Source organism: Balaenoptera musculus, chromosome 6, assembly GCF_009873245.2.
Source record: "Balaenoptera musculus isolate JJ_BM4_2016_0621 chromosome 6, mBalMus1.pri.v3, whole genome shotgun sequence".
Classification (NCBI taxonomy): domain Eukaryota; kingdom Metazoa; phylum Chordata; class Mammalia; order Artiodactyla; family Balaenopteridae; genus Balaenoptera; species Balaenoptera musculus.
Genome location: NC_045790.1, coordinates 26,304,299 through 26,316,583, shown reverse-complemented (window position 1 = coordinate 26,316,583; position 12,285 = coordinate 26,304,299). Strand labels below are relative to the sequence as shown.

Genomic DNA, 12,285 nt, shown 5'->3' with positions numbered 1-12,285 from the left:
AACTCAAAGTTCACTGCCAAGAGATACAAGTTAACTCTCTGTTTAAAATATGAAAATATTGGTATAAAAATATAGCATTTAAGTAGTTAACTGCCACTCTTCAAGAGAGAGACAACTCAGTGAAATTTGTAAATTTTCTACATCTGCAAAATAAAGGCAATAATAGCTGGTCAACAGAAGTTCCTAATTCCATCTTATTCAATACTATAAAATTACTTTTTGGACTAGTGAAGACAGACAAATCAGAGATTTGTCTTCTGAGTGAATTCCATAACTAAGAGATTAATTTTATTTCAAAGGTTATTAGAACGCATGCTAGTGGATGTATTTGGGAGGAAGGTGAGAAACGGGATAGCTGATAGAAAAGAAGGTATACTTCTTTGTATGGAAAAGTAATATATTTAATCTGTGTCACGAATGACCATCTATTTCATTTTTAAAATAAACTAGATGTGAAATGCTGTATGTTTCTAATCCCGGTTCCTTGTCTTAATAAAGGGAAGCACTGGTGTGAACACACGGTATCAGACAACCGAGGTCTCAAGATGACTCTGAGTTCCACCTTAAAATGCCAAGACACTGAGCTCCATGTTACAGTGGACCTTACTTTGAAGAATTCTTTGGCATGAAAATGAAAATAAAAACAGTAATCAGTACATGCTGTTTCATTTAGTTCTGTTTGCCTTTCATACTAGAGGAAATTCTTGCCATACCTCAAACCAAAATTAAGGGGAAAAGAAAGAAGTAAGCCACATAAATCTGACCAAGAACACAAGCATTTTAATTTGAGTCCACAAAGTTTTGGATAATGAAAAGAAATACATAATTTTAATTCAACCCAAGTATTTTCCAAGTAGATTATATTTGCTTAAATTGCTATAGCAATCCAAGGGACAGCCCTGCCTGGACACACAGTTACTGTGGATTTTTAAGAGATTCAGTTTAAGAATTTAGGAATTTCTGATTCATTTACAGGATTTGCAAATTCATCAGCCCCTGAAAGCTAAAGCAAACTCAACAGGTATGATGATAAAATAATTTTCAATTTTTAAAGAAAATATTCCTACTGTTAAAAATATATTTGATTTAACATTAAAATAGATTGTAGCCATCATAAATGCACATTTTTATAAGCAATATTTTGTAAAAGCTACATTAAAATTTGATTAGCAAAAATATTCAGGGAAATAATATAGGGAATTTAATTTTCTAAATTAAAATCTTTGTTTAGATTTTTTTTTACTTTGAATGAAAGATTCTCACGTTAATGGAATAATTTTCTGTTTCTCTCTCCCTCTCCCTCTCCCTCTCTCTCTCTCTCAACTTTAAGTGACAAAAAACCGGCAAACGCCTTTGAGCCATACATCTGAGCAATGCTAGAGATTCTGGTTTTAGAGAAATGGGTATTTGTACAAATTTCACTAGAAATGTTCTCAAAATTTCTTTATTAACCAAATCCCTGATATTACGATGTGTCTGCCTCTTCCTCAAAGAGAAAATACAAGTACTCTATCTAGCACTGAAGGTTCTAGTTTCTTGGGTTTCAGTTAATTAAGATCCAAATTTATTATGGCTAAAAATAATTTTGAGACTTTCATATTTTTAATAGCAAAAGAGTTTTACTTCCTTAGGCCTTGTGTGTGATAGTGATGTACACAACTTTAATTTTACAGAGTTAAATTTAAAACTGCTTTGGAAAAAATTCTGAATCATATCCTAATACTTGGTTTCTTATATTTTAGTTTCTGTGGCATACCAATAAAACAATTAAGTTTTTAAAATAATAAAATGCTATGAAGCTTTCCAATTACTTTAAACTTTCCAGGACAAAGTTCCATCTCATTTTGATTAGTAATTTAAATTAGAACTTTCTTGATGAAAGCACGAGTGCTTTTTTCCAGGTAAGAGAAATGTTATGACATAGAAACTTTTTTAGCTATAATATGAAAAATTCATATTAATGAGTAATTTAAAAAACCTGGTAACATATTTCACTTTGCTTTAAACTTTCTTTTTCACATTTGTGATTTTTCTACTAAACAAAGTAAGGAATACAGGTAGGAAAGTGAATACAGTATACTGTGACAGAGAAATATTCAACAGAAAAGAGAACAGCCATGTTCTCTGTGAAAATGTTCATTTAGAGAAATCACTGTGGTGAAATAAATGCCTAGAAATAATCAACATTAGTAGCAATAAACATCACTAACAAGATGTAATCTATAACAAAAAATCAATCATGCATTCAACAAATCTGTGAGCACTTACAAACTGTGCATTGTACTAGAGTCTGTCAAAAATTAGAGGGTGAGAAATGAGATGATTGACAGTGAGTTATAATGTTTTGCTATGAGTTATCCTATAGGAGACAAGGCATAAATTGCCAAGCATAAAAGGCAGAAGTAATAAAAATATGCCTTGCAGATGGCTGGTAAAAGATTAGCTGAATGAAAAATTTGGATAAAAAGAAATAAGAGAGCACTATAACAGGGAAAATGATCAGGGGTGAAGTTGAGGAGTAAGAAAAATAGAAAATAATGGGTATATCAATGGAGATGGAATGGATTTCAGACCAGAAAACAGCACTTATTGAAAAGGGAGTGGGACAAGGTTGAGCTACAGGGCCGAGGTCCTCAGTGGATGAGGACAATGATGACGAGCTCAGATTTAGAAGAGAAACTGTCTTCAGGGAAAGACTTTTCTTCTTAGGTGGCCAAGAAGACCAAAAGCAGATAATACTAAGAATCCCTTTATTTTCAGAGAGGCCTTCGTCATGAGGTCTTGATTCCTAGGCAAAGGTAAGTGCTGAACCAAAAGTATCATCCAGGTCTCCTTTTTCCCCAACAATTTCTTGTAGTTGTTGAACAGTCATGACTTTAATTCTCAAATGTAAGGTTACTAACTGATGATTAATGATGTTCTAACACAAGGATAAAATTCAGAGTTCTGATGAGCAGTACTCTTTTCAAAGTTCAACTGTGTATCAGTCAGCTTCTGAGACCCCCTACATGGCCTGACCCCGCACAGCTGCATGTCTCTGCCTCTTTGCTTCTACTTTCATCTCAACTCCATGGTGCAGTACTTTAAATGAAGTATGACAAGCACTTTAAAAAAAAGTTGATATGTTATAGTATAATGAGTATAATAATATACTTTCAATACATAAAATATTATCAACTAGAGAGTAATATGTATAGGGTGTTCTATACCCATTCCTGGGAATCTCCCAAAGTCTTGGCCAAATGATGTCTGCAAAGGTTTCCCTGTCTCCCCCAAGCAGGGTTAAGCCACTGGTTCCCACAGCACTGGTATCTCTGCTGCAAACCATATTTCCCTCTGCCTGAGAATATGGTTCACTGTGCTGTGCCTCTCTTGTCCACTAAATTGTATGCACTTAATTGTATGCTCATGTCTTCATATTTTCTTCATTTCCGTGTTTCCCACCAAGCACAATGCCTCACCCCTAAAATTCAAGACAATCATCAAGTAACCCAATCAAACTAACTAAATCACTAGTAATATTTGCAAGGCTCTTTTCTAACCATGTCCCCACACAACATCTAGTACAGGGTCACTAATTATAGCAGGTGAAAAAGCACTCCTAATCATACCCACTGGGAGCTTCCCAGTGCCCTGTCTGGGTCAGCCAGCACTGAACACTGCCCTCTGGGATGAGACCACACTCTTTCACTTCTCCTCCCAGGACTCTATCTTACTTCATGCATGAACACTGCAGTGTGAAGATTATGGCTCAGCTATATTAATGAATTAAACTAGGTGTTCATTCCCAGAGTGCAAATTCCTGAGGTCACAATTTAGGCCTCTAGGTTCTGGTTGAGATTGGCTGTAACAGTCTTATTTTGCTCCTTCAACAGTTAACCACCGCATTCCAAACATCTCACCCTTTGTTGCTTACACGTTTTTGCTCATCTCTTCTATCTGCAAATCTTCCCTATTTCCCTCTGTGAGAACCCTCATATTCCTTCAAAGTCTAATTCAAATGCCATGACCTCCATGAATCACATGGATAAAAAGGAACAATGGATGGAGTCTATTTAGATTTGCGAAAGGAAACTTTATGAATTTCAAAATCAAAATTGTTTAAAAGATGAAACCATTACCATTTTGGCATTTTACGTAGGAAGGGATAAGATTAAATAGAAGTCAATATATTAGAGTAAATGATTGTCTATTCTATTTTCTTGGTGAAAAAAGAGGCAAGGTCATCATCTGATTCTCCACTAAGACCTAAACTCCTGGGAGACAGGACAGTGTGTTTTTAATATCTGTGCATCTAGAAATTAACTCCAAAATATTAGTGGAAAAAAAGAAGCTAGGAAGGTAATAGGAAAAATGTATAGAATAACCAATTAGAAACTAATTTTGTAGAATGTAAATATTGTGTGTGTTTGTGATTTAAAGTAGTTATTCAAGTAAAGTCAGAGACAAAATAATTGGATTCTGCAAACTATTTCACAGGGAAAACTTGAAGTCACAGTCTTGGACAGAAAACACTAACAGGAAACATGATAGTTATTTTTAATATCTCAAGCTTTCACATAAAATGGAGTGTTCTATGTTCTTCCAAAGAGCAGAAAAGAACATCAGCAAACAAAAGGTGCAGCGGGAAAATTTTGGTTAATATCAAGAATCTCCTAAGTAACTAAAACATAGAGTCTCTCTTCTCATAGGCAGTAAACATCACTGAAGGGGCCAAATAGTCAGTGAGAACATCCAGCATTTATACGGAAAGAGCACTTGGCTTTGGGGTGGAGAGATGTCATGCTATCATTGTAAATCTATAGTCTAGTAAGCAAGACAAATCGAGATTCTCCTAAAAGATGGTTACTTAGTCTGGTTCAATGCAGTATGTGACTTTTTAAAAAATACCACCTTATACACTAATTTTGGTCTGAGCAGCACCCATTAATTCTGGACATTCTTTTATATATTTCAATACAGATATAGATATTATGCATTTTATATAACTGTCAATTTATATACAAATTATTCTAAGTTTACTCACTTTTCCCACAATATATTTCCTTTTTGCCTTGTAATAGGACAAAAAAAGGAACATGGGCTTTTCAAGTCCAGTATGTGTCCTTTTCTTCTTTCTTGGAGTCAAAGTATATTGCCAGTATGAAAGTTATCAATGGGATGAAGATTATGACCAAGAACCAGATGATGCCTACCAACCAGAATTCCAATTTCATCAAAATGAAGATTATGGAGTTCCATTTCATCAGCATACTTTAGGTTGTGCCAGTGAATGCTTCTGTCCACCTAACTTTCCATCATCAATGTACTGTGATAATCGCAAACTCAAGGCTATCCCAAATATTCCAGCATACATTCAGCAAGTTTATCTTCAGTTTAATGAAATTGAGGCTGTGACTGCAGATTCATTCATCAATGCCACTCATCTTAAAGAAATCAACCTCAGCCACAACAAAATTAAATCTCAAAAGATTGATCATGGTGTGTTTGCTAAATTGTCAAATCTACTACAACTTCACCTACAGCATAACAATTTAGAAGACTTTCCATTTCCTCTTCCTAAGTCTTTGGAAAGGATTCTTCTTGGTTACAATCAGATCTCCAGACTGCAGACAAATGCTGTGAATGGGCTAGTAAACTTGACCATGCTTGATCTTTGTTATAATCAAATTGATGATTCTACATTACAAGAAAAAATCCTTGCGAAAATGGAAAAACTAATGCAGCTTAACCTATGTAATAACAGATTAGAATCAATGCCTCCTGGTTTGCCTTCTTCACTTATGTATCTGTCTTTAGAAAATAATTCAATATCTGCTATACCAGAAAATTACTTCAATGAACTCCCAAAACTTCATGCTCTAAGAATGTCACACAATAAACTACAGGACATCCCATATTATATTTTTAATCTTTCCAACCTTATAGAGCTCAATGTTGGACACAACAAACTGAAGCAAGCATTCTATATTCCAAGAAATTTAGAACACCTATACCTAGAAAATAATGAAATTGAAAGTATGTAAAATTTCATTTTTTTGTGTGTATTGGTTTTATTTTTATTATTTATTTATTTTTAATTATTTACTTATTTATTTTTAATTTTTATTTTATATTGGAGCATAGTTGATTAACAACGTTGTTAGTTTCAGGTGAACAGCAAAGTGATTCAGTTATACATATACATGTATTTATTCTTTTTCAAATTCTTTTCCCATTTAGGTTATTATAGAATATTGAGCAGCGTTCCCCGTGCTATAGAGTATGTCCTTGTTGTACGTGTCAATCCCAAACTCCCAATCTATTCCTCTCCCCCACTCTTCCCCCCTGGTAACAATAAGTTTGTTCTCTCAGTCTGTGAGTCTGTTTCTGTTTTGTAAGTAAGTTCATTTGTATCATTTTTTTCTTAGATTCTGCATATACGTGATATCATATGATATTTTTCTTTCTCTGACTTACTTCACTTAGTGTGATAATCTCCAGGTCCATCCATGTTGCTGCAAATGGCATTATTTCATTCTTTTTTAATGGCTGAGTAATATTCCATTGTATATATGTATCATATCTTGTTTATCCATTCATCTGTCGATGGATATTTAGGTTGCTTCCATGTCTTGGCTATTGGAAACAGTGCTGCAATGACATCTGGGGTGCCTCTATCCTTTCGAACCATGGATTTCTCCGGATATATGCCCAGGAGTGGGATTGCTGGATCATATGGTAGCTGTATTTTTAGTTTCTTAAGGAACCTCCATACTGTTCTCCATAGTGGCTGTACCAATTTATATTCCCACCAACGATGTAGGAGGGTTCCCTTTTCTCCACACCCTCTCCAGCATTTATTGTTTATAGATTGTTTGATGATGGCCATTCTGACTGGTGTGAGGTGATATCTCATTGTAGTTTTGATTTGCATTTCTCTAATAATTAGCGATGTTGAGCATCTTTTCATGTGCCTCTTGGCCATCTGTATGTCGTCTTTAGAGAAATGTCTCTTTAGGTCTCCTGACCATTTTTTAATTGGGTTGTTTGGTTTTTTGTTATGGAGTTGTATGAGCTCTTTATAAATTTGGGAGACTGATCCCTTGTCAGTTGCATCGTTTGCAAATATTTTCTTCCATTTTGTAGGTTATCTTTTCATTTTTTTAATGGTTTCCTTTGCTGTGCAAAAGCTTTTGAGTTTAATGAGGTCCCATTTGTTTATTTATTATTTTATTTCCATTACTCTAGGAGATGGCTTAGAAAAGATATTGCTGTGATTTATGTCAAAGAGTGTTCTGCTTATGTTTTCCTCTAACAGTTTTATAGTATCTGGTTTTACATTTAGGTCTTTAATCCATTTTGAGTTTGATTTGTGTATGGTGTTAAAGAATGTTCTAATTTCATTTTTTTACATGTAGCTGTCCAGTTTTCCCAGCACCATTTACTGAAGACACTGTCTTTCCTCCATTGTATAGTCTTGCCTCCTCTGTCATAGATTAATTGACCATAGGTGTGTGGGTTTATTTCTGGGCTTTCTACCCTGTTCCATTGATCTATATGTCTGTTTTTGTGACAGTACCACACCATTTTGATGACTGTAGCTTTGTAGTATAGTCTGAAGTCAGGGAGCCTGATTCCTCCAGCTCCGTTTTTCTTTCTCAAGATTTCTTTGGCTATTCGGGGTCTTTTGTGTCTCCACATGAATTTTAAGATTGTTTTGTTCTAGTTCTGTGAAAAATGTCATTTCATAGGAATTGCACCAAATCTGTAGATTGCCTTGGGTAGTATAGTCATTTTGACAATATTGATTCTTCCAATCCAAGAACATGGTACATCTTTCCATCTGTTTGTGTCATCTTTGATTTCTTTCATCAGCATCTTATAGTTTTCGGAGTACAGACAGGTCTTTTGTCTCCTTAGGTAGGTTTATTCCTAGTTATTTTATTCTTTTTGATGTGATGGTTAAGTTGGATTGTTTCTTTAATTTCTCTTTCTGATCTTTCGTTGTTAGTGTACAGAAATGCAACAGATTTCTGTGTATTAATTTTGTATCCTGCAACTTTACTGAATTCACTGATGAACATCATTGTCTTTTAAAGACAGAAAGAAGAGTATTTTGACCTTTTAAAGAACGAATCTTTGAAAACTTATGCTTTACAAATTGCTGAAAATGGTTGCTTTCAAGCTGGCTAGGGAAATGGCAGAAATTGGCCCCAGAGAAAGGTGTACTCCAAGGTTTATAGTCTTTTCTATTAAATGTTATCACCTTGAACATTGAGAATTAGTACTGTAGGGTATACAAAGAAATATGAGATCCTGAGTAGTGGAACTATAGATGATTTTCACTTTTTTCTTTTTGAGATTGTTTCTACTAAGAATTTATTACTTAAATAATTTATTTAATACTTAAATAATTACTTAATAGCCAGTGAAGCCATCATTTATTTTGATAATACAAAATTCATTTATAGTTTCATTTTTATTTTATTTGATTACTGTAAAAAATAATTAAACCTAATTCCACTTACAAGTATTTTAATTAATAAAACTATACCCCATAAACATTTAAATAAAATCCAATATAGGATTATGGATGTAATACAGCAGGATTAATTTTTAATTTGTATTTTTCAGATATCAATGTCACATTGATGTGTTCATCTGTTGACCCACTACATTACCATCATTTAACATACATTCGTGTAGATCAAAATAAGCTAAAAGAGCCAATAAGCTCATACATTTTCCTCTGCTTCCCTCATATACACACTATTTATTATGGTGAACAAAGAAGCACTAATGGTCAAACCATACAACTGAAGACCCAAGTGTTCAGGAGATTTCAAGATGATGTTGACAGTGAAGATCACGATGATCACCATGAAGCCCCAGAAGAAGAAGGAACAGAAGAAAGCGTTGACCCTCACTATTATGGAAGTCAAGAATGGCAAGAAACTATATAAGTATACATTTATAACGTCACAAAATCTTATTATTCAATATAAATTTAACTAAATATGCATAGTTCATAGTAATATACCTGGAATTGTGTACTAGTATGAGATCAGATTGAATTTAGGTTGTTGACAACATTTGCATCATTACACAGGATTAGAACTTACTCAAAATGATACAAATCTTTAGAAATGTAAATTAGAATGATAAGTAGGAATCAAAAACTACACTTTGAATATTAAATTATCATCATGTTGAGAAAAAAAGCAAGTATGACCACTTCTATTAACAGTAATTTTTCTAATAATGATGAAAGACGTAGTGTTAGAAGCTAAGAACTGTAAACCATGTGCTTCAAATCACTATGAGCATAGTGTTTAAATGCCAGAAGGTTATATTAATGTAACAGCAGCTACTCATTTAAGGAATAGACTATTTTTCTGACCTAATGTCCAGAAAAGCTTTCACACTTGTATTTGAATATCATCACCATGACAGCCACCGCCCTGGTCCTACCACTTAGAGCACAAAATGATATTCTTGATTTTCAAAAGAGGCTACCGTACTAAGGATCCAAGGCACACAGACTTATGAAATCAACTAGTCTTGTTTTTCTCTCAGAGCACGAAAGCAACAAATATTTAAACCCTGTATTTGGACACCTAAAAAACACCAAATCATCTTATCACAATTCGTATTTTAGCAAATTTCAGCAATTGTACAAAACAATCTTGACTGCGTTCCAGTGTTTCTATAGTAAATTCACTAGAGAAAGGTTTTAGTTACATAAAGATTTGCTAATAAATAACTGCTCTGTTCACAAGGTTAAGTTAATGTTAGCACAAGAAAGTATATCAACATAATTAAACACTTCTATTTTCCTAGCACAATATATTAGAAACATATATGTATATCAGTCAATGTTTATTTACACAGTGTTAAAGTTGAATAGAGTTCCTTTGAAATTTGAATGACAGGCTTTGATATCTTCTTTAAATCCTTAAAAATCATATATCATTTTGAAGCATTTTAAGTATGCCTTATAATGAAGTATAACTTCTATGATGAACTTTCTTGATTTACCAGGCTAATATTTCACAGAATTCCTCAGATAAGGAATAAACACAAATCTGGAACTGCCTACACAGGAAACCCCTCAAACAAACAGTAACAATTTAAACAGTATGCAAAAAGACAAATTAAAACTATATTTTAAAAGCAGTTTTCTAGTGGTGAGTCTATTTTTCTGGAGATGACAGTTTAAAATGAAGCCTCTAATGCTCTTTATATCTTTGAGTAGGTTATTAGCATGTAGCAGAAACAGAACACCCACATGTCCCCAGGGACAAGCTCAACAACCCAGAATGAACATGAACAACATTCCATTCATTCATTCATTTAATTAACATTCAGCAAGTCTTTTGGTATGCAGGGCTTAGTAATGAGAAGTCAAACAGAATACATATGTGCACCTGTGACGCTATGAGACACAGGTGTGAGGGTAAAGGTAAGAGCAAAACGTTAGTGATGTGGGTAAAGCACATTTTCCAAAGAGGTAAAAAACTTTAAGGACCATCTCCCCCTTTATTGAAATTTTTAAAAATAGGGTTATAAATTTAGACATTTATTATGAGCTAATATGTGGAAAATACTGTGAGTGTTTTAGGAGATCAGAAAGAGAAGACTATTTCTTACCCAGAACAATTTAAAATTTAATGAGGAGCCATCAGGAAAATGCAAATCAAAACCACAGCAAGATACTCCTTTACATTCACTGGATGGCTATAATCAAAAAGGCAGACAAATAATAAGTATTAATGAGGAGGTACAGAAAGTGGAATCCGCTGGTGACGAAGTCAAATGGTGCAGCTGCTTTGGAAAGCAGTCTGGCAGTTCTTCAAAAAGTTAGTTACCTATGATCCAACAATTCCACTCCTAGATATATACCTAAGAGAACTGAACACATATGTTCACACAAAAACATGTACACAAATGTTCATAGCAGCATTATTCATTAATAGCCAAAAAGTGGAAACCACTCAAATGTCCTTCAGCTGATGAAAGGTTAAACAAAATGTGGTATATCCACACAATGGAAAATTATTCAGCCAAAAGAAGGAATGAAGTACTGATACATGTTACTACATGGATGAACCATGAAGACATTATGCTAGTGAAAAGTCAGTCACAGAAGACCATCTATTGTATGATTCCATTTATATAAAATGTCTAGAAGAGGCAAATCTATAGAGACAGAAAGATTATTGGCTGCCTGGGGTTGGGGGGCAGGAGAATAAAGGGAAACTGGGGAGCGACTGACAATGGATAGAGTCTTTCTTTTGGGGGTGATGAAAATATTCTGAAATTGATTATAGTGATGATTGTACAAGTTTGGAAATACTAAAAACTATTGAATTGTACACTTTAAAAAAGTGAATTGCATGAGATGTGAATTATTTCAATAAAGTTGTTATTTAAAAATTTAACATAGACAATAAGATCTAATAACTCACTCTAACAAAAGGAAGAAAGAAATACAATGTGGCAGTAACTGAAACACGATGTGAACACAGATATACCGACTTTATTTCTGGCCAGGATGTGAAGCAGTTGAAGGCTTCAAAGAGGTGGTACTTTGATGTGTGAGTAGGGACTGATTGGCAAGAGTGGAGAAAACAAGGTCCCAAGGTGAGATTAATATAAAGATGTGGTAATTACTTATTTCAACTCTTGCATAGTTAAAACCCTCCAAATTTTCAGAATTCTGGAGCACCTATTTTTATCTCCTCCTAAATTGACAAATGAAAATACATTTTAATCTTCAATGAATAGGCTTAGTGAAGAAAAAAACTGCACAGTTTAGCAGTTCGTAACAAGGAATTTGAAATCAGATATACCTTCGTAGAAGCCTGACTTCACACTTGTAACTAAGCAAGATGACTCTCAGTAAGTTACTTCTTGAAGCCTCCCTTTCTGCATTTCTATAAGGAAGGTGGTTCTCACAGGGCTGTTACAAGGACAAGCAGAGATAGTGTACATACCAAAGCATTTAACAAACTGCATGCCAGTTACAGGTACCCTACAAGCAGTAATTACTGCAGTATGTCCAGCCCAGCAGCCCACTGGATATATGTGCCGCCAGCCATCAGCTGTGCTTCGCATGCCTTGGCGCTCTCTCTGGGACCCTCTAGAATGGAGTTAGCATCTTTCAGGTTCCTTGCAAGGTTCCACTTGTACAAAAGATTAGTAAACAAGACAGAATTTACTAAAGATTTCATTAGGGAGAGAGAGGAGGGAGCTTAAATCATATACCCACAACAAACATATTCCAAGTCATTATTTGATGGT

At 34.3% G+C, this 12,285-nt stretch overlaps 2 protein-coding genes across 6 annotated transcripts in view; one reads left to right on the top strand and one right to left on the bottom strand.

Annotated features, from left to right (window-relative positions):
- The window catches only part of LOC118897018 (centromere protein P), a 234,680-nt gene that overhangs the window by 125,256 nt on the left and 97,139 nt on the right, over window positions 1-12,285 (bottom strand). The window lies entirely within an intron of this gene.
- On the top strand, window positions 822-11,421 carry OMD (osteomodulin). 2 transcript variants are annotated; one of them, XM_036855737.1, is made up of 4 exons: window positions 822-1,021; window positions 2,761-2,798; window positions 5,064-6,018; window positions 8,617-11,382. In XM_036855737.1, the coding sequence occupies exons 3-4, from the start codon at window positions 5,079-5,081 to the stop codon at window positions 8,943-8,945; spliced, it is 1,269 nt and encodes a 422-aa protein (XP_036711632.1). In that variant the 5' UTR covers window positions 822-1,021; window positions 2,761-2,798; window positions 5,064-5,078; the 3' UTR covers window positions 8,946-11,382. The 2 variants fall into 2 exon arrangements, with proteins under 2 accessions (XP_036711632.1, XP_036711631.1); XM_036855736.1 differs by lacking the exon at window positions 2,761-2,798 and having other exon boundaries at window positions 824-1,021; window positions 8,617-11,421.

Excerpts from the sequence above, each read along its gene's own strand:
- OMD (XM_036855736.1), top strand. The coding sequence starts at position 5,079 with ATGGGCTTTTCAAGTCCAGTATGTGTCCTTTTCTTCTTTCTTGGAGTC. Across the intron at positions 6,019-8,616 it reads AGAAAATAATGAAATTGAAA|ATATCAATGTCACATTGATG; the intron begins GTATGTAAAATT and ends TGTATTTTTCAG.